Source organism: Nothobranchius furzeri, chromosome 6 (genome assembly GCF_043380555.1).
Source record: "Nothobranchius furzeri strain GRZ-AD chromosome 6, NfurGRZ-RIMD1, whole genome shotgun sequence".
Classification (NCBI taxonomy): domain Eukaryota; kingdom Metazoa; phylum Chordata; class Actinopteri; order Cyprinodontiformes; family Nothobranchiidae; genus Nothobranchius; species Nothobranchius furzeri.
Window position 1 is genome coordinate 26,172,163 of NC_091746.1, and position 26,047 is coordinate 26,198,209.

At 47.0% G+C, this 26,047-nt stretch overlaps 1 protein-coding gene across 1 annotated transcript; it reads left to right on the plus strand.

The window, feature by feature from the left end:
* Positions 1-617: 617 nt before the first annotated feature.
* Positions 618-25,691, plus strand: rnf38 (ring finger protein 38). The gene is made up of 13 exons (XM_015971635.3): positions 618-759; positions 1,699-2,320; positions 15,045-15,106; positions 20,257-20,459; positions 20,539-20,893; positions 20,964-21,128; positions 21,313-21,480; positions 21,703-21,888; positions 22,361-22,464; positions 22,554-22,638; positions 22,721-22,842; positions 22,926-23,025; positions 23,154-25,691. The coding sequence occupies exons 2-13, from the start codon at positions 1,792-1,794 to the stop codon at positions 23,214-23,216; spliced, it is 2,142 nt and encodes a 713-aa protein (XP_015827121.3). The 5' UTR covers positions 618-759; positions 1,699-1,791; the 3' UTR covers positions 23,217-25,691.
* Positions 25,692-26,047: the final 356 nt, after the last annotated feature.

Sequence of the window (26,047 nt, forward strand, 5' to 3'; positions counted from 1 at the left end):
TAAGAAATAAGAACCTCGGTTAAATATTGCAGCTGAAAAATAATCACCAATTGTCCAATAGGAGGCTCGTACCTATTTGCTTAGTTAAAGATAAACATCCATGCAGTAATTATCCAATAGGGTTAGGCTCCTAACTGTTTATTTACATCGAGGTGGACACTTTTTGGACGGGCAATGTAAAACAGATTCTCTTTATGTTCCTTGCCGTTTTTCAGCTGTCTCTCTTGTCTTTTCTTTCCAGTCATAAGTAGTTTACACGTAACTTTTGCAAACACAGCAGCCACTTATTTTAAGGGGAAGTTTCTACTCTGGGGGAAACAGCTGCACAGGGTAGGCTCGGTATTTGTAAATAAATAATTTAAAGCCCCTTTTAGCCTGCCTCTCTGCTAACCACGGCTTTTGATTTTACAGGACATACAAGTCGATTATCGAGCTTCAGCTCTTTGGTTTCAGAATAGAATCACGGTTTTGAAAATAAGAAATTAACGTGTACAAAATGTTATCCGGTCAAGTATTTTGCCGAGCTATTATCATATCAAAGATTGAGTTAAGTCGGCGTGCGGTGAAGGGAAGATCAATTATTGTTTCTGCTTTTGATTAGTCGAGTCTGGTAAAATCCGACTTCAGCGTTGACGGTCTGTCACATTTCACGCTGACACCAGGCGAACGCTGTGCTCATCAGCTCACATCCACATACGCTCACACAGGGCGCACAATAGCATCGACAGATAGGGCACAGCGGAGAAGAGCGCGCCGGAGGTACGTTTTTCTGACCAAAATTACAACTCGGGGAAAGGAGAATAGACCGGGTTTCAGTTGTAGACTCCGAGGCGGGGTCATCCCTTAAACCCGTGTTAATTTTAGCCCTGGTTCTTTCTTTGTAAATTTAGATTGATCACTTTTTATCTTTCTCTCTGCGCTTCAACTGTTGGCGTCTTCGCAGCTGAGACATTTCAACTGGAGCTCACCCTAACGCCACGAATACACCCCGAACAACTTGTTTTAATTTTGAAGTCGCCGTTTTGTTCCCAATAACCGATCGCTTTAAAGGGATTTGAGGCGTGGGTGGTTAGCTAGGGGATTTTTCTCTGGATCGGTCGCTGGAGGAGGGGTTGGTAAGGCTCGCCAAGCTAGCAAGCGACGTTACGCAGACTGGCTTAATAAGTTTAAATGCCGGTTAAAGTGGACAAAGTAATCTGAAACTCCGTTTGGTGGTAAACGCGGTTATGTTTAAGCGAATCTGTGTCTTCACGTGATTGTTGTTCCGGTTTTAAAAGGCTTATTGTCGTGTTTTGTCACCGGGTACAATGCGCACTACCGTTAGCATCTCATGAGTTAGCGAGCCGCGAGCTGCTCGGCTGACAGGAAGGAAACGTTCCCGGTGAGCACCGAGTTGACCTTTGTTGGCCATTTAAAACAATTCGTTTAATTGAAACATCTCCGTGTTTGTGGGTTTAGCCCTAACGACGTATTTTGCGTTGTCCTGATAACAGCGCAGTTCGACGTTAGTTGTTGAACCAGTTTGGGGCTTTCGCGTTGTTTTTGTAGCGATTCTGACCAAATTCGGGCAAGGCGCCGGTTTCAACTTAAAACAACTCGTTTATTAAAATAAGCAGCGGTGTTGTGATTATCTGTGTGTAGTTTGAACAGCTGGCTTTAACTTCTTTCGCTTCTGTCATATTTTCTATTTTATTACAGCTGCAAAAGCTGCTCTTGTGAGAAAGCAGAAGAGGGAAAAGTGTAAAAAAAATAAAAAAAAATAAATAAACAGAGGAAATCCCCCGAAAGGAAATGCCAATCGCAGCCGCTGGACAGCCAACAACTCAGGCGCCCAGAGTTTGCCCCCGGCTGCCCTCCACCCCGGAGCCCGTCCCCAAAGGGGCTGATTTATTCGACGAGGCGGGGGCAGCGGAATCGCCGGAGCGTACGGAGGTGGGCAGAGGACTCGGGGGCTTCGGTTTCAACCAAAGCGGCTCGAGAAGCTTTATGCAGCCCGGATCGACCTCCATCTCTCTTCCGCAGTCCCCGGTCGCGTCCTCCTCTTATTTTCTCCCTCATCCCCACCAAATGTCCATGGAACCCCCAAGGACTCGATCGCGTTCCCGGTCTGGATACTACCAACAGTACGGTGTTGGGAGCAGCGGAGTATCAAACCACCACCACCACCAGCAGCAGCTACAGCCTCAGCACGGTGCCGGGTGCGCGCCGCTCGGAGCTCACAGCAATCCGGAGCACCAGCAGCGACCACCAGGAAGCAACGCCTCCCCCGGGATACAGAGGCTCCCCTCGGTTCCAGGAGTGCACCACATCCCGGTGGCAGGTACGTGCTCCCTTGACACCGTCCGTGACAGTGTGCTGTAGGTCAGTAAAGAGATGAGTCACACATCTTATTAGACTTGTGTTTTCAGTCACCCTGACTTGGAAGGGATGGGAGTGGGGGTGTTTTTAGTAATGCACTGAGAGAGGGAGGGGACTGTCCTGGGCTTGGCATGACTGTAGAGTGTGTGTGTGCGCGCGCGCGCGCGTGCTTGCCTGTGAGGTGTCTTGTGGTGCAGATTTAGGATTCATACTCGAGTTAAATGAACAGCAGCAGTCTGTGGTGTGAGCTGGGAGCTGCTGAGAATAGGTAGTAAGCCACACACCGTTTCTTAAGGCGCTGTGGCATGTCTACCTTTAGTCAATTATACAAATATTGATGTAGCTAGGTAACAAGCTGCTCAAGGAGTGCAGGCTAAATGTTTTCTAAGCAGTTCTTTTTAGAGTCTCGTACACTTCTACGGTAAAATGAAAAGTTTTGAACAGCACAGGTGACATTTCTACCTTCAAGTAGCAAAAATATATACTTTAGTGGTGGTACCCAACTGAAGATATGAGCAAAAGGATGCAGTTTCTGTTGGAGTATCCAGTTTCGAGCCTCTATACTCGGCTACCTGAGCAAACTATGGTTTGATGTGTTCTTATGCAAAAGGAACTGGTTTAGCATATGTGTGGACTGGTGTTGGGTGTCATACATGTGAGGGCAGTCTCACACAGCGACAGAAGCGCAGTGAACCATATAACATAAGAAACATCACAGCTAGAGTTTCACCTTCTCAGGCTGTGGGAGAGATTATTTCACGTAAAGCTGAAAAAGCTCGTGAGGGTGGGACATGGTTTGGTGGCTGCACCTTGAGGGAGTTGAAGCTTCTGAATTAGATGATGACAAAACAAAGTTAAGATGGAAATGTTTTTGAAAACCAAATAAAAAATAAAGATCCATCACCAATAGTAGGAAAAATCAAGCTAGCACATTCCTGAAATAAAACCTTTTGTGATTTGACATTTTTTCATCATGTCAACAGTTTAGTCCCCCCCCAAGTAACCGGTGTGTTGCAGTATATATTGTGAAAATGTTGGCTCAGTCTGTAATTTCACTACACTGTTGCATGATCCAGAGATCTCATTAAGAGGTCAGGTTTTTTTAAAGAGCAAGTCACCCCCAAATCAACTCTTTTTTTCTGATAAACTACATAAATGCGTGTCTAATCGTGCTGCAGACACGTGTCGTCAGTAATTTTGCACTTTAGTGCATTTTAGTTAAATTTTAATTTTCTGCCTAAACTGTCAGTGTTGTGCCGTTGTCAGGTAAAAACTCTGCACTGCATTTGAATTAAAATCTGCCATCGCTATTGGCTAAGAGGTACCCTAGAACGTTAGCTGGTACCATATGATGTCACAATGTCGTTGTGAGCCTGTGCGTGTATTTGTTAGCAGCTCCGCCCTCTCGGTCTGCTAGGCAACAGCATTTGTTGCATTTTTCAAACAGGAAGTGGGAGTGGAGTAAGAATCTGGTAGGGGGTGACTTGCTCTAAATTAAAAACCAAATGCAGCCTTAATAAGGAAATGGCCAACTGAAAGGAGAGTGATGTAAACCAGACTGGAAATACCTGTCCTGCAGAGACACCTGAACACAAACTAAAGCCTCTGAAGCCTGTTGGCTGTCCCGGCTGTAGCTTGTTCTGTTATTGTCACGGAGCTGTTTGTGTTTTCATGTATTGTTGTAAAGCGGGTGGGGGGTGGAATCGATGATTTAAAGATGGAGTTGAGTTTTCCACATCACAGAGCATCACCAAAAACCAGTCATCATCTGAGTTCATAAGTCTTCTGTGACCTTTAATTTTTACTGTCAGATGAGCTTATTTATGATGTGAAGGACGTTTTAAACCAGCAGATCAATAGATGTTTTTACTGGGACTGAATTTGCTTCGGATGAAACGAATTGCCTAGAAATTCCAGACATTCAGTGACTATCTGGTCTAATTGGAACCAGCTCTGAAACCCATCCCACACCAAAGATGATAAATCAGAAAGAACACAGATGGATGTTCAGTGTGTGTCCGCAGTTTCGTTGTTGTCTTTTATTCTCTCTCTGCTGTATTTGTGAGGACAAGTCAGGGCATTTTCACACACTTCTGTATTAAAATGAGCTGAGGTGTGTGTGTGTGTAAACATGACAGCAGCATGATGCATGCTGTATAAGTTCAGGTTCCAGTCTTATCTTTTGTCTTCATTTACTCTGTTTTTGTTCTAGTAGATGCACACGACGTTAGAAATGCTCGTATTCAGGGGTAACTTGGTAATCATCAAAGGGAAGTTGGTTACGGAGATAAAAGTAAAAATGAAAAAAGATGTAATCAAAACGCAACCATAAGAGGAAAACAAATATGGCTGAACTGTTTCAAATGGATAAATGGCAGAAAAATGAGAAGCCTGATCGAGGAAAACCCCAGAGTTCAGGTTGACAGCTCTTAATGATCCCAATCACTCCAAACTTTGCTTAAACCTCGCTATGATGCTTGTGTAACCCCCTTCATGCTGGTGATATCAAACACAAGGAGCTCTATTTCACATGTTTGAAGGAAAAACCCAGAACGTGCGTCGTGCACTTCCTCCTGGTCGCTGCGGACAGACGCTCCCCTGCAGCTCTTTCTTGATATTTCCTGCTGTGAGTTCACATCTCCGGCTAAAATTATACATCGCAGCGCACGAGCAGGAGCTGCAGAAAAGTTCTGGATCGAACCGTCTGTTCATCTCACTCAAGCTGAGCTTTGCTGAGGCATCAAAAAGACTAAACATGAACGTGTTTGTGATTTTATTTAGCAGCTTTAGTCGCTTTTCTTTTCTGTGACACTGTTGAGCTGTTTGAGTCGTTTCTGCGTAGAAGCGGCGGAGACTTGAGTGTTCTCTCCTCGGAGTGAAGCAGCTGGCTTTCTGGACCCTCCCCAGCACAACACCTCTAATTAAACCTAACCATGCCCAGAATGGACCTTCCCTGTTGGCCGGGAGTGAAAGAGAAGAGATACTTAAGCTGCTCTTCTCATGCTAGTCACCTGCGTTGGACATGAAAGATAATGCTGTCCTGTAACTCTTCAGTCCATGCCCCCCCCCCCCCCCCCCCCCCCCCCCGTCTTTGTAGTAGTGGTGTTTCTTTTGGTTCCTTTATCTGCAGCTCATTTGTTCGTTGCGGCGCTCTCTGTCCTTTAGTCTGTCTCGTTTACTCTTCTCATGGCCGTGCCCACCTGGTTTGAGAATCATAATGTCTGTTGAGGCAAAAGTGTTCACAAGATGTTTAAAAGCGATGGTCCAAGTGGACAAAACTGTCCTCTGTAGCTGATGTCCTATCCCGGTTTGGTCCCACCTCTGTCACAGCCTGTCCTCTTTCAGCTGCTCACTTCTCCCTCCCCTCTGGATCAGTCAACCCTTTCTGTACCCGTCGGATCCATTTTATTTGGCCTCCTCCCCCACATTTGTCTAATGGAGGGATCGTTTTAATAGATTGCCCAAAGCAGCAGAGAGGCAGCCACTCTAGCCACTCTACATCTACCCCTCCACTTCTATCCTCTCCATCCCTCTGTCTGTAGCAGAAATGAAAACATGCTCTCTCTTTCTTTTTTCAACTTTCCTTTGTCTCGCCATCCTGGCAACAGACCTTCACTTGGATTGACCCGATCACAGGGGTTCTCTGCTGCCCTTTACTCCAAATAAACAAAAAATAAGTCCCGTTGGTCCGTGAGAAAATATTTCCGGTATGGTGGAGGGTGACCTTATATTTGGCTCAAAATCTAAGAGAAGGGGCTTTGATGTGGTTTGAAGAAAGCACTTCTAGGCTGGAGAGAGGGCAATGATGCCGAAGGTCAGTGGATGCCTTAAGAAACGTCGGTACAAAGGGAGGAGGAAAGAGAGTTGGTCTGAAAAGAAGTTGTCTGTGGGATTTGGCAGTTTCAGGAGTGCAGTGAGGAAGTGCGACGCATGTTTGTAGGAAGGTCAGGTGCAGCGAGTGGGTGAGGATGGAAAGGGAGAGATGATTAGACTGAGTATTAGCAAAGGGAGGATGTGAGCAAATCTCCCGGACTGGAGCTGACAGCAGGACAGGTCACGGGCACGGCTGTAAGCAAAACGGAGAGGAAGCAGCCCATGAGTGGGATTGCGGGGGCGGGACTGTTTGTCCCGGCTGTTTGCATGTCGGCTGTCTGTTGGTTTAACTGGGCATGTCCAGTTGTTCACCAGTTGTAGTGAATGTGTCCATTCACAGGCTGCAGGTCACAATCAGCCAGGCTTAAGTTGGTTTCAGGCGTTCTTTTTTTTTCTTTTACAACTTTTCTTTTTAAGTCTCCAGCAGTCAGATGTTTGATTTGCACTTTGTTCTGAATATCTTGTATAAAACCTTTTCTTTCTAAGCGACCCCTGCAGCGTAAACCTGTGTTTTCTTTATTCCTAATAAAGCATCACTTTGTTTACGTCCATCGAGGACTGGTTGTGTTTTGGCTAAACGAGGGTTGAGAGCACGTTGTGCGTACGGCACAATCTGCTGCAGCACAGCAGCCGTACGCTATCGGCTGACACATTTCTGATGTTTCTGTTTGTTCTCTGCTGTTTTATTTAAAAAGATGCAGAGGCTGAAACCTTGTTTGGTTGTCGGGGTCCACCCTAAACTCTGTTAACGTTTTGTTTTAGAAGCGTCCATGTGCTGTTCTAAACTGTTCATATCAGGTGACGAATAAAGTGACTCTGCATTACGACATCAGCCCCGACTTGTTTTTATATCCTGCTTGTGCGGGACGTGATGTACAGTGCGCATCGTGCGTTGTCACTCTGGTATTTGTCACTGTGTAGAAATGTTGTGCAAGTGCTAAAACAGGCTAGGAGTGCAGGATCTGAAACATCGTCTCTGAAAAACGAGCCCAAACTGAATTTAAATGAGAAAGATTACATTTACACAAGTGACGCTGATCTTGGCGCTCATAAAGACATGCTTCTGTCTCAAACGTCCCTTTAACAGTGAGCGGAGAGTTGGCTTTAGGGCAGTGTTGTCTAGGTTCATGTTGAAAACTGTCATCTGCCCCTCTCCCTTTCTGCTCATTAGCTCCACTTTCTTCCAGAAACTCTCTCAGCTGCTTGGAGTGGTTGCATCTGAGCTTCCCACCGACGTTTACTCAGCGCTGTCCCTGTCGACTTGCTGCCTGGGGGAGAAATGAGACCGTCAGACATACAGACTGTGTGATGCTACTTTAACAACGTGTCCTGGCGGCACATCTGTTCAGGAAATAAGCCATCGTACGGTCTTCTTGGTGGGAGTGCTGTTGTGAATAAATGAATAGAATAAGAATAAAAAGAATAAGCAGATTCAACGCGCCCATGTTCTAGAAAACTCACGTTTTCCGACTCAAACAAGGAGCTTCTAGATCTTTTGAGACTTTTGGTGAACGTTGTTTTGTAATTTGAGGCTTTAGAGGGCATTTGTCTTTATGTTCCTTCGGTTTAGAATAAACTGTGCTGCAGGTAGGCTCTGAAGGAGTTTGTGGGCAGCACCAAACGCCGTTGATGCTTTTTAGGGCTGCACAATATATCGTAAATATATCGTTATCGCGATATCAGCGTGAGCAATATGCGTATCGCAAAAAACAGATAAATATCGCAATGAATGGTCAGCTCAAATGTTTGCTTCACATAACGCGTTCTGTCAATCAAACAGAAGAATGTTTTTTTTTTAACAAATCAAATAGAGCTCTTCACCTCTTTGGCCAATCAGGTGGGTTCTCATAGGTTAGATACCCGCCCCCGAGGCGGACGACACTTAATGGTTAGCATACACCTGAGTTAGCTTAGTTCTGCCCTTTCTGCGGATTCTGCCTTTCCCGGGATCCACTGATCACCTTTGATCATTTTCTTTTTCCATTTCCTCACATCTTTTGCATTTCTCATTTTTATGATATTTTTATTTTTGATTATTTTTGTTCCTGAGTTAAGTTTTTATTTATCACAAGCAATATCGTCATCGCAATATTAATCACTGTTACCGAATATCGCAGGTTTTCCTAATACCGTGCAGCCCTAATGCTTTTCTAATTTTCCTTTTAGTGTTTAGTTGGGTTCTCATTTAAAACCGCTGCACACAGAACTGATTTAGCACATCTGCACTCACATACTCATTTTGAGGAAGGATCATTTCTACCTTGAAGGACACGAAGGAGCTGCCTAACAGGAGGAAGAATATAACTGAGGTGTAAGAAATCATTTTTATCACGAGCACATTTACCCGGTAAAAGCTGGGCTTAACTTTCCCGCTTGCTACGTGGCGGCTGTGTGCTGGGCGTGAAGTGTGCTGTGACGTGTTTAGGAGGCGAGGTGATGTTAGGCGTGGGTGTTTAATGTGTGTGTGGGTTTGTCACACATATGTTCAATTTACTAATCTTACTTTTTTTGCATGCTTGCAGCAGTGTGTGTGTGTGTGTGTGTGTGTGTGATGTCTGTTCAGCTGCTGACTTGTCAAGCAAATCTGTTTCTCATTTCAACCATCCAGCCTGCCTCTCTCTCCTCACCCACTCTCACCTGTGTTTGGTGTCAAGAGCTGGGAGGGGGTGACGGAGATGGTGCGAAAGGACAACGACAGGAAATGTGGATGTTGTGTTATAAAGGAGCAGGAATATATGGGAGAGAGACAGGCCAGCAGACGGGGAAACGGAGCAGTGGTGAGAGAGTTGAAGAAGTGATGGAGAGTGTGAGGAGGAGGAGGAGTGTGTCCAAGGGGGAGGGATGAGAAAGGGAAGGAGAGGTGAAGGAAATGGATAGAAATAGCTGATGCACTCTGAGGCGTACAGAAAATCAATAGCAGTCAAGAGCAGAAGCCACAACCCCCACCCTGCTCTCTCGGCTGTTCCCTCACCCTCCACTGCTCTCTTCCTTCACTCCTTCTCCGTATGTTCTCTTCCTTCACTTCATGTCCTTTTGCTGTCTCACTTTCCTCCTCAGTGCCCTCACATTTCCATCCCCGTTCTCGTCTTCTCCAGCGCCGCGTCGCCCTCTCGCCGTCACCCACACTCGATTTTTCTGCTGTTGCTCTTCATACTTTGTTGGTTTTCCAAATTAAAACTATAAAGTCTGTGTTCATTTTTTGACAGAATACAAGTATCTGAGATATTCGTTTGGTCAAGTGATGTTCTGACGTACAAAGCTGAGACCGGATTATTTTCAGGGGCTTCTCACTGAGTGATGGATGGAAAAGAAAAAAAATCTCAATACACCTAATTTTAGTTTTGGTTAGTTTAGCTTGAAAAATGAAAGTGTGTGTTCTTCCCGTCGGTGTGGTTGTTTCCCAAACCTCTAACTGTCCTCTCTGTGGGACACCTTTTAACTCATTCACTGCCAACGATGACTAAAGTCGTCATTTGCATTTTTTTACTGTGTGGGCGTCGGACGAGCCCCCGCACCGTGAGAACAAACATCTCAGCTCTGAAGCCGATCTTCTTCCGCGTACGTCACACGTCACGTGATCAGGAAGCAGAACATCCATGTGTTAGGAGATCGTTTTGGGCCGCTGCTCTGAAAAAAGTGAGTCGTGAACCGGAAAAGCTTCTGCCGATCACAATTCAACAACGGATTATGAAAGAACGGATAACGCTCGAAACGTGCAGATTCTTCCTGATGTAAGAGGCGAGTCTCCGCTTTGTTTTGGTTGTTTTGGGGTCGACATCATGCTAGCGCGCAATATTCTGTCACTCTTAAAAAAAACAGTAAAAACTGTGAGAAATGCCGGCAGCGAATGAGTTAAATGGGTTCTGTGTTTAAGATAAAAATGGTTTTAACAATAAAAGATTAAAACTAAAACGGCAGATTTGGAAAACAAATTGGCCTAAACATTTTTTCCCTTGCCTCTTAACATTCTAACCAAGTATAGCAATAAATATATATTTTGGTGATTAAAGAGAACCTTAATAAAGTGATTCTCTCACTGGTCTAAAAACCTCCACCAGTAATGCGTTGGTCTCACCGAACCGCCACACTTCCCTGGGTCCTCCACTCGGCTTTGCTGCTTAATCGGTTTTTAGAGAGAAGATGGTCTGTTTCTAACTGTCCTTTCATGAACTTTAACCTTTAGCCTGTGACTTGAGGCACATAAAATCTGAGAAGAAGCTCTCAGTGTTTTCATCAATTCTCTAAGCATTGACCTCCAACCTCTAGGTGAATTTGCTGTGACGTCCACCCCTGTGAAGATTGGCAGCTGTCCTAAATGTTTTCCACTTGAGGAGAAATTTTCTCAGTTTGAAAATGACCTTTAACCTTTTCCCACATTGTTGGGCAGCAACAGTTGCTCCTGTGAGATGTCTTTCTTCCTTGTGTTGAAGCTGATGAAAAATTTGGAAAACAAAAAAAAAAGTATCCTGCCTCTTAACATTCTTGCATAGTACAGCTGGAAATATATTGTGAAGATAAAACAAATGATTGCATTTGTCTAAAATCCTCCACCAATAACACTGCTCGGACCAAAAGCAACCATCGGACCATCTGGTTGTCGGTCTCGCCGAACCGCCACACTTCCCTGGGTCCTCCACATCACACACTCGCATATTTGTCAGCAGAACACCACTGGTGTGAGAGGTTCTCCGCTCAATAATATCAGAGAAGGAGAAACGGCCAGCTGCTACCGCTTCAGCTTTGGGATAATCTACCAGAGTCCCAAAAAGAAAAACACCAGTTGAAGTCACAGACAACAAGACAGTTGGACCTAGAAAACGACGACTGGTGTTTAGCGCTAGCTCGTTAGCCCTGGCACCGTGGATTCCGGTTCCGGCAGAAGCTTAAGATACCCAAGGGGAGGGGTGAGTGTTCTGTGACAGTGTTTGCGTTCAAAACTTAGCTTTTTAGTACTTAAGTTATAACAGCTACTTGTTCATTCACTTGTGCTTTTTCTTAAACGTTTACTTGGACTTTTTTGTTTGCTTTCATGATTTATTCACTCTGTTCAACGTTAAAAATAAATGCACAGAAGTACATTTTTGACCCACTGGGCAGCATTTGGACTTGAGCACTCTGGAAAACCCGGAGGCCCGAGTAACGAAAGCCCCATTCCCACCTGTACCGGGTCGGCCCGGGCCGGGTAGCGTAGGTTGTTTACATATCTGGGTGGCCTGGTATTTTTCCGGGCCAACCAAGGCTCATTCACAGCCCTCTTCTCGAGGGGGTCTGCTTCAGGCCGACCAGGGCCAACACACCCACTGCTGACGGCAAATTCACACCTTCCATTAGAGCAAGCCTCTAATTGGTGGGTAGAATCAGCCCACATGGGCTTAAGGCAAGGATGTGTGGAATCAACCGGGCCGGCTGGGGCTACCCGGCCCGGGCCGACCCGGTACAGATGGGAATGGCCCAGAAGGCCCTATTGAGGTCTGGAACGGTGCATTGATACTTCCCAAATGTTCAGATATGCTCTGTTTACTATTAAAGCTCTTGTTCAGTGTAAAACCGTGGAATGTTCTTTTTGAAATGCGATCTGTCACTTTGAATTTCACGTGCAGGCTGAACGTGAAAATGTTCAACTCCCGTCACCTGCATTAGCCACAGATGTGATGTGAAAAACTGTCAAGTCAGCCTTGGCTCGTGACCGCAGAAGGCTGTGTTGATTAAGCAGCTAGTGGAGAGCAGAGCACATTTCTGGTAGTATAAGCTAACCGTTAGCATTATCAACGCCATAACGGAACACGTTCAGGCCTGCGTTGGAGAAAAAATATCGCTGTTGCGTTTTTTAGCCAAGAAAGAAGAGCGAACAACGGTAGTAGAACAGTTTTGTTGCTTTTAGCCAATCAGAGTAGACATTTGCATATCACACATTTTAATGAAATCCTGTCTCACAGCACATTTGTTAAAATAAAAGCGTGAATGAGACCTTTAAGATGAAGCTGCAGGACGCCATCTTTTATTAAGTATTTTTCTGGAACTCTGTTTTCTTAGGTACCTGAAACACGAAGGGGATGGATGGTTGGATTTTTATGGGTCAAATCCATGTCGGGGTAACTTGGTCATGAATAGTGAAACACATAAATGAGGGTTTTCTGGTTGAAGTTTAAGTATTTTGGGCGTACAACAACAGGAATAAGCTTTTGTACAACTAAAATGACCAAATGGGTACTCATTACTGGTATTCTCATTAGCTGTTTCTGTCTTCATTTCTATACATCTTTCCAACACTGCTGTTGACCTAATGAATCAGGTGTGTAAAGGTTACGAGTATCATCCAAAAGACGGTTGTGATAACGGGCCTGGGGCTGTTGGCTTTCTGGCTTCTCAAGGACCCTAATCTGTTTAATTCATGGACTCTTAAATAGGGTTGTCACGGTAACCGGTATAGCGGTAAACCCCGGTAAAAAAGTTGACAATAAAAATAACCGTCCAGTTTTTAAAAAACTATATTATCTCGGTGGGTTTACCGTGGCCGCGGTTTCGGCGCGATGACCCTTACCAGCCACCGTCGCTTCAGCTGAAGTTCCCGCTGCGCGCACACGCACTTTTTAATTTGCAACGGCACCAAAACTTTGAAGCTGAAATAATGGCCGAAGGAGGAGACGGCAGCGCCCAGGACATCCATCAGCCCTCAAAGAAGACTAAATCGGAAGTATGGGCATATTTGGGATTTCTGAAAAATGCTGAGGGACAGTTAATAGAAGACGGCTATCCCGTTTGCAGAACGTGCAGGAAGCAAGTGTCTGCAAAAGGCAGCAACACTTCAAATCTCATGGCACATCTGCGTGACGATCACCCACGTCTCCACAGCCAGTGCAAGGTAAGTTAACATTAGCATTTTAGCTTAAACGTGAGGACTTTTGGCTGAGGGAGAATGCAACGAGTCACTATATACTGCAGCCGCAGCGTCCTCTGCCAGCATTTAAACCGTGTCACGGACACCCTGTTGCTGGATGAAGCATCTTATTTGTTGATGATGAAGAGAAATATACAATTAGTTCCTTGTCATTGATTTGTTTACTTATTCAATGCCATTTATACTTGAACATTTGGATTTGATTACATAGTGTAGTAGTTATTTTAGTAATTTGTTTAAAGTGGCTATTTATTTTAAATACATATTTTTTAAGGTTGACTTGTACAGTGCTCAAGTCAAGTGTGGACTGGAGTTTTAGATTTTCATTTTGATAATGAAGAAAACAAGTATATGAGAAAACAAGTGGTGTTTCTTTGTTTACATATTGTTTATGTTTTGAATGTTTGGATTTGTATCATTTAAACCTGCACTGACTACTGTAACAAGTTCCAGAAACATAAGCTATTTGTTCCTTTACTTGTGAAAAGTTGCACTTTTGCTAAGGCTTTGTGTTATTTTAGGTTTAATAAACACTGTTAAACCTTTTCAGAACTATTTCAGTTTGTGTAGAACAGGACTATCAATGCTTTCTGAACATATGCAACACCGTTTACAAAATACCGCGATAATACCGAAAACCGTGATAATTTTGGTCACAATAACCGTGAGGTTAAATTTTCATACCGTGACAACCCTACTCTTAAATCTTTCAATAATTAAAATCTTTAAGATCAGATTATAATAATTCATTACTCACTTTGCCCGAGACCCAAACTGCAGAACAATGACGTGATGCCACTGAAAGGAGCTCCATCTCTTCTGTGTTGTCCTCTTTGGAGTGAGTCTAGCTGAAGGGCTCGTGTACAGGATGCTGGTGTTGAGAGTGGGTCCGTTTTCAGGGAAAAGCTGGTTTTTATCTATTGTGATGGGTGAACGGGTGGTGTACAGAGGAGTGCTTTGCATCTAGTGTGTCGCACAAAGGCTTCACCGACACTCCGTACCAAACCGCCTGAGTGAAAATGACCTTTTTAGTTGGTTTTCACAACAATACTTTAACGTCCGCTCACCCCAACCTTTCAGCTCATTTCTGTTACCGGCTCTAGGGATTAGAGCTTGTGAGGAAACCCTTTTTTGGACTGAGGAGTTGGTTTTCAAAAACCCTCTCTACACGGGCCTATTCTCAACTTCTCCACTTTGTCGTCTGTCAGCTTTTCCTCAAAGACGCGAGCTGGGAGCAGGGAAAAAATCCCACAAACAAACAGCTGATGGGAGAAAAAAGGCTGCCTTGCATCTTTTCCCTTCTAGGTTACCTTTTGTCATCTCCATTGTAAAGGTTGTCTTGTTTGGAGCACCCTTGGGAGTGCTTACCCTTGGAGTGTTTACCGGTGCCACCATCTGTGATGAGGACGTCCCCGGCTAAAGACTTGCCCACGACAAAGAGGAACAACAAACCAGGAAAAAAAGACAATAAAAAGATGAAAGGATTGTGGATAAACAAGAGTAAAAGTCTTAGCTGTGATGCAAGAGGAAAGCTCCCCTAATCCAGGATTACTGTGTGTGTGTGTGTGTGTGTGTCCGTCCGTCTGTCCGTGTGTTTGTGTGTGTGTGTGTGTGTGTGTGTGTGTGTGTTCATGCCGTCTGCGCAGTCAGCCGCCTCGCTCACAAACATGTTGTTGTAGTTTTTCTGCTCTTGTGTACTAAATCCAGGTTGCGTTAGGAGGAATAACAATGGGATTAAACTGACTGTTTAGAGGTAAACATTAAACATTATTTACGCTTTTACAACCTTTGTTGCCCTGATGCTCAGATCGCAGCTCCTGGTTTCTTCGGCTGTCCTACAAACCTTTTTCTTTTGGGCTTAAATGATGGGAACTGAACATGTTTTCTGACCTGTACCGGTTTCTGTGTCCTGTAGGAGCCTCCGGTGGAGCCTACCCCTGCCACCCTGACCACTTGTATGGAGAGGAGCGCGATAAGGTCAGTCACACACTTTTTATTTAAAGGGGCAATTTGTGGGAATTTTACAGTGACATGAAAAATTGTATCGTCTCAGTTTTTATGTCATTGTAATGATTATTATGTGGGTTGACTACAGTCATTGTAAAACTGGAAGTGGAGATTGTGTGCGGTGCTTTTTTTAACGGTGTGGTTCATTGAAAAAACATTCTGATTCGGATAGCGTTTGTCTGAACATGAAAATAGTCTCCTACGCCTGTCTCTTGCAGTAGCTTCTGATAGAAAACAGACGGTGAAACTCTAGGATTAGAAAATCCCGACAGATCTACGTCACGCTGTCACTAACATTCATGGACTCACCCATCTGGACTCACGACGGTAAAGCTGTTGTTGGTTTAGCGTCCAGGAAACAGCGGAGAACATCTCTGCTAGTAGAAGCTAACTGTTAGCATCAGCAGCTCCACCACACAGCAGAACTCCAGGCTTCTGTTATTTGTGGAGAGAAAACGGAGCAAACAGAGTCAGTGGTAGAGTCCTGTTGCTGTTAGCCAATCAGAGGCGAGATGTCCAAATATCAGGAAGTAAGACTCCAAATCCTGTCGCCTGAAGCTCAACCAGCTCAGTGACCCGGTGGTGGAGTGTCCGCCCTGAATCTGGAAGATCAGGGTTCGATTCCTGGTCGGGTCATACCAATGACTTTGGAAAAAATGGGACCCAATGCCTCCCTGCTTGACACTCAGCATTAAGAGGTTGGATTGGGAGGTTCAACCACCAAATGGTTCCCGAGCGCGGCTGTGTCTGCAGCTCACCGCTCCCCCAGGGGATGGGTCAAATGCGGAGAACAAAGTTTGCACACACTTCAGTGTGTGTGACAACTAATGGGGCTTTAACTTTAACTCTGATCCTGCTCACTTCTACTTCCAGAAGCAGGCGCGTTGGAGCTTTTGTTTCTCAAAGTACAGCTTAAAGGCATTCCTTCCCACTGGAGACCGCTGCAGATGTACTGATTAAACGAGTGATCCTTACCTGTAAGACCAAAGCCCTCCCCGGCTGTTTGTGTAAGATGTCAAAAGCAGAGCAAAGAAACTGCAAAGTTTGTAAAAAAAACACGATCACACATCTTTGTAAAAGCAAACCGATTAAATGAAGAACAGTTGAGCGGGAGGGGCCGGATGCTGAAGTGTTGCTGAGAGCTCGAAGGGAGGCTGCAAAAGGGGAGGGAGGCAAGGCCAGAAATGGGGAGGGGGTACCGCTAATGATTTCAACCTCCAGCTGTGGAACTTGTGTGGAGTGAAAGTAAAAAGGAGGGAAGGAAGGGAGGAACGGCGGCCGAGGAGCCAAAACGAGCTTTGAAACCATGTTGATGGAAAGAAAACAGAGAGGGAGGGAGAGGTGTTTGTGTCGGTAGGAGCATGTCGGTAAATATTAATGAATCTCAAACAGCAAGTCACCGATTAGCTCAGTGTGTGCGTGAAGGAGAAAGCGTTGAAAAGGAGAAAACTGGGCTCAGTTGGTGTCTGCAAGCTGCTTTATTTTGGTTCTGAGCAGCGACTGAAACCAGCAGCTACTGGCTGGAGTCGCTGTGTCTGGCAGCAGATGCGTGCACGCCAACCGTAGACGCTGTGAAATGGAACGTGGGAAGGGTGTGTCAGGAAATCGGACCGGCCTGGTGTGTTCAGGGAACGGAGTCAAGAGGTGCAAAAATGTTGTCATCACGGGACAGATCTGCTCGGTGCTGGAAAATAATCACCGGTTTACGCCGAAATCACGATTATTCAGTTTCTTTACTGTTTATTTTTCTTCAGATAAAAAATTTCCAGGAAAATAAATAAAGAGCTAAAGTTTTACAACCTTCTAACTTCACATTTATGTAGTTCAGTCCAGAAAGCAAAGTTTATGTAGGAGAGTTTTGTGAGGATGTGAATCCTAACAGCAGCAGGTGGCCAAGTTCTGATGTTTCTGGGCTTAAACCCAAAGAAGAGATCAGTTTGCCCATGCTAGTTTGGTATTTGGGGAAAAAGATGCGTGTAGGTTACTGATGTTGTGATGCTTAAAGATGCTGTGCTACAAACTGGGTAGGGTGGTGTCACATGACCACCCCATCTGGTCTCTTAGAAGAGGTGAAAGATGGTGAGAAAATGGAAGATGGTTGAGATGTTGAAGCAGAGGGCGGGGCCAGAAACCGAATTCTAAATTTTACCAAGTGGTTGTTGAAGGATTTTTATGGGAACAAGCTCGCAGGGTTCCCCCCCAGCGCTTTATAAGCCTGGTGGCCCGCCAGGCTAAGCGCCCCCCCCCCCCAAAAAAAACTAGAGCCCTCCATCAGCTGAGACTGGTGAGAAACAGCAGTGGAACGTGTGCAACCCCCCCGCGCTCTCACAGAGGAGCGCTGCGTGACGGATCACGCGACCCCTCCCGACAGCCGAAGCCGCCAGGCTTAGGTCATTTTCTGGGGGCAACCCTGAGCTCCTCCATGACCAAGTCTGCCACCACCCCCTCTAAACGTCGCTGTACGGATAGTTATCGTTGTTCAGGTGACCTACTCGATATATCGTGATGTTGGTTTGAGGCTGTATCGTCCAGCCCTACTAGAACCCATGTGGACCACATCTGTTCGTATACTTGCTAAAGATTACAACCATGTACGAACGAAGCTGAGTATCCCGCTAAACAAAGATTTTTTTCACGGTTCGACCGGTCATTCACATGAAATTGAAGATAAACGGCACCAAAAACTCTGAGATTTGCTTGTAGACGTAAATAAACGGGCTTTAGGTTTTGCAACGTCACTGCCCATGATTAAAAAAAAAAAGCTCTGACATCACACTTGAGACCTGGACTTAGTTCTTGTTGTACACACAGCGATTAAGGTTTGTTGTTCCTGGTCTGACACTCGTTTCTACAAGCTCAGTCATGTGTGAGACCACAGGCGAAGGACGATGTTAAAGGTGCATTATGTAGAAAAGAAGTATAAACGACATCCTGTGGTAACATTTGGTTACTACAACCACTTTAAACAAATCTGGAGCTTTTTGCCGGCTGTCGTCAAATTACAATTATCGGTGCTGTAGCGTTAGCTCGCAGGAGACACGGCGCCCTCACAACGACTGATGGTAAATGGTCGTTACATCCCTCCTTCCTTTGTTTTGGAAGGAGTAAAACGACAGTCCCCACAGCTGGATGTGAAACATGCTTCAGTAGAAACTTCCTTCTAAAACGACTGAAACGTTAGACTCTTATGGGATTTTCTCACTATATTATTCTTACATACTGCACCTTTAAAGACGGTTCCGAGGGAGGTTTTTGGGGAACTACTGCCGCCTACAGGCTTGGGAAACCTATTAAACTGGATGTTTTTTTTTTTTGAGTCCGAGGTGGTGAAGACCCACGTTTATTCCTACAAAGGCCAAAATCAAAAATAAAATAAAAATGCATTTAAGTATAAAGCTCTGCTTTGTTCCATTGGAACAAGCTGGTGTTTTTCTGTATTCGACTCGTTTAAAAACATGTTCAGTTTGTGCACAACTGTCAGCGAACATAGGAAACACTATAGCTCAGTGCATAAAGACACTCCTTTGTCTAAAGCCCCCCCACCCCACCCCCACCACCACTAACACAGACCGACAGGCCCATCAAACTTTCATACTAATGGCTGATAGTCTGCATGTGTGAAGACCAAGTGTACGCGTCCGTCCTTCTCCACTGCTCTTCTCCTCCGGACTTAAAGCCGGGGTCTCGGACAGGTCAGGAGGGACGAGGGGAAAGGGAGCGGGAGCCTGTGGGGGGGTTAGAGCTGGGTTCAGCTTATCTGATGGAGGGAGAAGGGGGGGGGATGGGTGGGGAGGGTGTGTGGTGGTGGAAGAGTCTGGCTTAGATATGAAAATGGGCACAGTACATGTCCCAAGGGGGTAGGGGCTGGTGAGGAGGTTGGGTCGGATGAGAGGAGGAGCCTGTTGTGCCGACGAACAGAGATGCTGTTATGGAAAGCCATGAGAACATGTATTTGAGTTTATTTACTGAAACCTAAAACTTTTAATGAACTTAAAGGAAGCAGGAGAAAACAAAACCTGCAGCTTGTTATTTTAGCAGCTTTTGGCACGACTCTTGATTCTTTGTTCATAAAAGCTTGTTTGTAAAATGAATTTCCTCCACATCAAACCCTTATCTCCCTTATTACTTTGGCTCATCACGCCTATTCCTTGCGTCTCCTGCTCCCTCCTCCTCACGTATTTCTCTGCGGTCCCAACTAAAGGAAATCGTTGTTATCCAATAAAGTTGTCAAGCTCCCGTCACATTCAGCGGTACGAGCGAGCCATTAGCGTCTCCCCCGTTTGGCTGCGTAGGAGACACGGGTTTTTATCCGCTGTAGAAACGGTGGCAGCAGCTGGTGTGTGAATCCGCGCATGGCAGCAGGCGTTCCCATCGTGGCGTGCGTTTCAGTGGTCTGCCTTCCAGCTGTTTCCTGTGAGCTATCGCTAACCGCAGCTCTCAAGGCTGGTGTGTGTGTGTGTGTGTGTGTGTGTGTGTGTGTGTGTGTGTGTGTGTGTGTGTGTGTGTGTGTGTGTGTGTGTGTGTGTGTGTGTGTGTGTGTGTGTGTGTGTGTGTGTGTGTGTGTGTGCTTTTCTGAGCACAGCAAAGCGTCTCGTAACAGGGAATGAGTAATAACTGACACATGGGCATGTCTGTGTGTGTTCTTGCCTCACCGAGTGCCGACTATGAGACTCTCTGGTCTGACTGTAAGTGAAGTGAGTCACAGATGAGTCGGCCTGAAACGTTACACGATAGCTCCGAGTAGCTTGGATAACTACGGAGGAGGTTCTCGTAGGCAAAGCGATCGCGTGTTTTTTATCTCGACTCTACATGAACATAGTTTTCAGTCCGTCCACTTGGGGGCGTGTACTTTCGGCTTTCACGTGGACTTGTGAGCGCTTGTGCTCTGTTTCCTCCCTCCAAGAGGAAGTGACTTTGACCCCTCCGGGCCTCTGAGTGCTGGTGGTGAAGTAAGCTCCCTCTCATAGACACAAACACTCATGTAGTCGCAGAGACGCACGGTCTGGATCGTACAGGTAACTCTGTGATTCACAGAGGAGCGACGGGGGGGTGGGGTGGGGGGGGGGGGGGTGGATTTATCGGATACGAGTGGTAAACAGTTTCCTCCCCTCCCTCTGCAGAGCGAGGAAAGTCCCAGTCCAAAGCGCCAGAGGCTGTCCAGTCAGTCTGTCTTAGAGCAGCTGACCTCAACGGCACCCCCGCCTTCCACCCCCTCTCCCCCCATCCGCCCCTGGGAGTCGGGACCTCAGAGTCGGCGGCAGCCTCACCCCCACCCGCTCTACCAGCAGGAGCGGTGCCTGACTCCTGCACGGCTCAGACGCAGGTAAGCAGCTGGTTTTTTTTTGGTGATTCATCTCAGATTTCTGAATATAAACGATTATCTCGTTTATTATTTTTTTTAGTCCACCAGCGAGGCGTCAGCGCGGCCGCCTCTCCAGACCTAGCCGCCAACTCGCTCCTCAACACCACCCCTCTGCTCAAGGACTCACACCTCACCCGTCTCCACCAGAGCTCCAGGATGAAAACTACCACCACAACCCACTTCCCTCCGCCCTCCAGCCCTACCCGACACACATGCCGAGCACGTACAGTCAGCCTCCCACGGCCGGAGTGGGTCCGGAAGAGCCCCGGGCCTTCCACCCCCCAGCTTTGTCGCCTCAGATACTGCACCCAGCCGCTCACCCCCATCCCCACCATCACCACCAGCAGCAGCAGCAGCAGCAGCAAGGAGCCATGGTGCTGGACTTGCATGAGCGGGTCAGTTGGCCGGTAAACCGTTGGAGACGGTTAGCGAGTGTTGATATTAACTGCTGTTTGTTCTCCTCAGCTGCAGCACAGCAGCGTCCCCGTCTCCTACACCGTCAGCCCCGTCCCTCCTCACGGCCTCGCCGCACCTCTGTGTAGCAGCCAGCCCCTCCCCCCGTCCTGCTCGTCGCAGCAGCAGGTCCCCGCCTGCAGCGTGGTCTTCAGCACCGGACAGCACTACCACCCGGTGAGAGGAACACGACTCGGCTAAAGAACGGGTCATGAAGGAAGTGGGTTAAATGAGGCGAAAGCAGCCTCCTCCACTGTGAGGAAGTTTCTTAACCGGGTCGTTGCTGCCACCTGGTGGCAGAAGTTTGTTTTGTGCAGTTTAAGCCAGAAGGTCAACACTAATTCATCCCCTCTGTCTCCAGATGTTACAGGCGTGTTCCATGCACCATTTGCCCGTTCCTTACGCTTTTCCTTCCCTGCTGTCCAGCGATCCTCCCTTCCTGATCTCTTCTTCACATCTGTCCCACCACCCGCCCCACCTCCCGACACACGCTCAGTTCCTGCCTTTCCAGACGCCGCAGGCACGATCGGTATGTGAGCAGTTTACTTTACTCCCCGTTTACCAGTTACTGCCACTGAGGCAAGCTGTTTTAATCTATAATGTGCACTCTGACATGTTACTATTGTTTGTTTACTCACTTTTTATCTTGATTATGTTTGTTTTTGTTCAACATGTGGTCCTCAGGATGCTGTTTGTCATGTTAAATCATCTGAGTGGAGTTTTCTCACCTGAAGCTCCTGTTTGATTTCAGCCTTTACAGAGAATTGAAAACGAGGTGGACATGGTGGGGGAGCAGCTTCCTGTTGGTGGGAGTTTTAGCTACGCCCACCATCACCACCACCATCATCATCACCAGCCTCCCTCCACGCTGCCGCCCTCCACGCCGCTCCACTTCCTCTCCCACCATGACCCGCTCTCACAGGAGCTCTTCACAGTGGTGAGTGTCTTTGTTATTAAAGAGCAAGTCACCCCCAAATCAACTTTTTTTTCTGATAAACTATAAAAATGCGTGTCTAATCGTGCTGCAGCCACGTGTCATCAATAGTTTTGCACTTTAGTGCATTTTAGTTCAAATTAAAATATTCTGCCTAAAACTGTCAGTGTTGTGCCGTTGTCAGGTAAAAACTCTGCACTGCATTTGAATTTAAATCTGCCATCGCTATTGGCTAAGAGGTACCCTAGAACGTTAGCTGGTACCATATGATGTCACAATGTCGTGAGTCTGTGTGTGTGTATTTGTTAGCGGCTCCGCCCTCTCGGTCTGTTAGGCAACAGCATTTGTTGCATTTTTCAAACAGGAAGTGGGAGTGGAGTAAGAATCTGGTAGGGGGTGACTTACTCTTTAAATCTTGCTTTTGTGATCAGATTTGATTAATTGTGGAATTATTTTTCTCCCCGATGTCTTGCAGCCATACCCCCACTTTATGCCTCGCCGATTCCAGAACCGACGCTTCCGCTCGCCGCAGACCGTGCCTCCTTCCCCATATCATCCCAGCTTCCTGCCTTACTTCCTGTAAGTTGTCTTGGTTTCGTGTGGACTCGCACACGGACGGATGAAAATGCAGCAACGTGAAAACGTACCTGTTTTTCTTTAACCTGCAGATCTATGCTTCCCGTTCCCCCGAATGTGGCTCCCGCCATCAGCCTCGAGCTGGATGTGGACGATGGAGAGGTGGAGAACTACGAGGTAAGCGAGCACGCTGCAGCACGCCGCCTCCAGCCGGGAGGCACCAGATCTCAGAGAGCTTCTTTCTGTGTGAAACCTTCAGGCCCTGCTGAACCTGGCTGAGCGTCTGGGAGAAGCCAAACCTCGCGGTTTAACCAAGGCGGACATTGAGCAGCTTCCGTCGTACCGATTCAACCCCAACAACCATCAGTCTGAGCAAACGCTGTGAGTGGCTTCCTCTTGGGACTTGTGTGATTCAGAGTTCCCGTGGAAAGAGTTTTTAACACCTCCGTCTTCTGGTGCTGCAGATGTGTCGTGTGCATGTGTGATTTTGAGTCCCGCCAGCTCCTCAGAGTTCTGCCCTGTAATCACGAATTCCACGCCAAGTGTGTAGACAAGTGGCTGAAGGTGAGGGAACCCGCCTGATGTGTTTACTTTTACTTAACCGTGAAAATTCAGTTTTATTGTGAAGCTTTGTGGTTTTTATCCGTGCACGTGAAGTTTTCCTGCATCTAACCATTCCGTTCTGGCTCCAGGCCAACCGGACCTGCCCTATCTGTCGAGCCGACGCCTCCGAGGTCCAGCGGGACTCTGAGTGACTCTGAGTGACTCGATCCCTCCACTCTATTCTTGGATGTGCCACTCAATTAGTGAACTCACACGTTCTGTCGGACAACTGGGACTACTCCTCATTGATCGTCCTACAGCAGGAATTCTCACTAGGAAGGAAACATTTCCGCTCACATTTTCCTGATAAATAGCCTTTTCATGTCCTCGTGTGACCGGACGGAGGGAAATACGGTTGTTCCGAAAGACCTTGAATGGAGACTTGGTTTTCCAAAGATTTTATTTTTAATTTAATCAAGTTTTCAAATGTTGTTGAGCAGAAACAGTCTGGCCTCAAAGCTATCCCCGATCCAGATCCTGGTCCGCGGCGTAGCCCTGATCCGGTTCAGGGGCGTGGTCTTAGCCCCGATCCTGATCCTGGTCCGGGGTAGTGCCAGCCCTGATCCTGATCCGGGTCTGGGTCTGGGGCGTGGTCTTGGCCCCGACCCTGATCCTGGTCCGGGTTAATGCTAGCCCTGATCCTGATCCGGGTCTGGGTCTGGGGCGTGGTCTTGGCCCCGACCCTGATCCTGGTCCGGGTTAATGCTAGCCCTGATCCGGGTCTGGGTCTGGGGCGTGGTCTTAGCCCCGACTCTGATCCTGGTCCGGGTTAATGCTAGCCCTGATCCTGATCCGGGTCTGGGTCTGGGGCGTGGTCTTGGCCCCGACCCTGATCCTGGTCCAGGTTAATGCTAGCCCTGATCCTGATCCAGGTCTGGGTCTGGGGCGTGGTCTTAGCCGCGACCTTGATCCTGGTCTGGGGTAGTGCTAGCCCTGATCCAGGTCTGGGTCTGGGGCGTGGTCTTAGCCCCGACCCTGATCCTGGTCCGGGGTAGTGCTAGCCCTGATCCTGATCCGGGTCTGGGTCTGGGGCGTGGTCTTAGCCGCGACCTTGATCCTGGTCTGGGGTAGTGCTAGCCCTGATCCGGGTCTGGGTCTGGGGCGTGGTCTTAGCCCCGACCCTGATCCTGGTCCGGGGTAGTGCTAGCCCTGATCCTGATCCGGGTCTGGGGCGTGGTCTTAGCCCCGACCCTGATCCTGGTCCGGGGTAGTGCTATCCCCGATCCAGATCCGGGTCCGCGGCGTAGCCCTGATCTGGGTCTGGGGCGTGGTCTTGGCCCCGACCCTGATCCTGGTCCGGGGTAGTGCTAGCCCTGATCCTGATCCGGGTCTGGGGCGTGGTCTTAGCCCCGACCCTGATCCTGGTCCGGGGTAGTGCTATCCCCGATCCAGATCCGGGTCCGCGGCGTAGCCCTGATCTGGGTCTGGGGCGTGGTCTTGGCCCCGACCTTGATCCTGGTCTGGGGTAGTGCTAGCCCTGATCCTGATCCGGGTCTGGGGCGTGGTCTTAGCCCCGACCCTGATCCTGGTCCGGGGTAGTGCTAGCCCTGATCCTGATCCGGGTCTGGGGCGTGGTCTTAGCCCCGACCCTGATCCTGGTCCGGGTTAATGCTAGCCCTGATCCTTATCATGATTTGGATCGTAGTCCTAGCCAGGACCCGGATCCATGCACATCTTTTTGGGTTGAGCCATCACTCCCGTATGGAGGTCAAAGGTTATTTGATATATTTTAGCAGAGTATTCGATTTAGCGCTGAGAGCGACTCCGTTAGTTTTGATTCTTCCCACAAATCATGAACACGACTCGTTCCAGACAAGTCGGTAAAAACCAGGAGGACGGCCGTGTTTGTGTCTCGTTTGCCTCCTGTTAGCGTCGACGACTCGAGCTAGCTCTCTAGCATTTTTCACCGGCGAATTTGGCACATCTGCACTTTTAAGTGAAAGACTTTTAAACCCAGATGCTTTTTGGTTCATTCAAAACAAACGACCCATTCAGCGCGTCTCCCAGCCTCGGTGGTCCGATCGTTCCCTGATCCTTTAGCGGCGTCACGTTAACAGAAACACCTCGGCTGAATGAGCGAGTTGTTTCCCGTAGCAGGAAATGGCCATCAGATCAGATTATTGATGACTCCCTGGGACAAACGCCTGCTTCCTCCACGTCCACCGCTCTGCTCATTAAAGAATTACGATGTTTTTCACTGTTCAAACTCCTGAATGGGAATCGACAGAACTTGAGTGATTTCATCCGTTTTGTGTGTTATTATTATTTGGTACACTAGCTATTACCTCATTCCTGCTATGTATGTCTTCACAGAACACAGCCTGTGTAACTAGTGCTTTATCCTGTTGAGTTTGTTTTTAAACACTGACTGCTGGGTTAACGTCGTCCCTTCGAGCTCTATGAGACTATCATTAAACTAGTGTCGTCGTAGGTTCATCATGTATATCTGTAACCAAAATCAGTCGAAGGCTTGTTACGATGGAAATTTCTAACAAACATTTGTACATTTTGTATGAGAGTTACTTATGGTAATACTTTATTAAGTAGTGCAATGATTTTTTTAATTCCTTACCCCATCTTTTGGATTTCAAAAGCTGGTTCGATAATAAAGCTATAACTTTCTCTTCTTACTGTTGTGTTTTGTGTTCCCAGCTCAGTTTGAGCCTCAATAGTCTTTCAGGTGTAGTTTGCCTCCAGTCCTTCAGGTGGCAGCGCAGGTCTTTGATAGTTTTAAGAAAAATGTGGAATCTTTTATATAAATAACAGCCTAATATGCTTAGACATTTGTGAAATGCTGAATGTTTGTATACCATTAACAGCCAAAGAAATAAGCGTAGGGATGATCGTGTTCCTCCAGATGGCAAAACGTTAATAAAAACCAGCATCAGAGTTTATTTTAATCCCTCAGCTACCAGGATGCTGATCTGAGGTAAAACAAAATCACTATTAATCATTTTTGCTGCTTGAAAGGGTTTAAAATGTT

What these genes read in the sequence shown, in the direction of transcription:
- rnf38 (XM_015971635.3), top strand. Translation starts at nt 1,792, where the DNA reads ATGCCAATCGCAGCCGCTGGACAGCCAACAACTCAGGCGCCCAGAGTT. An exon ending in TGCTGGACTTGCATGAGCGG is followed by an intron (nt 20,894 to 20,963) that starts GTCAGTTGGCCG and finishes TGTTCTCCTCAG; the next exon opens with CTGCAGCACAGCAGCGTCCC. An exon ending in CACAGGAGCTCTTCACAGTG is followed by an intron (nt 21,889 to 22,360) that starts GTGAGTGTCTTT and finishes GATGTCTTGCAG; the next exon opens with CCATACCCCCACTTTATGCC.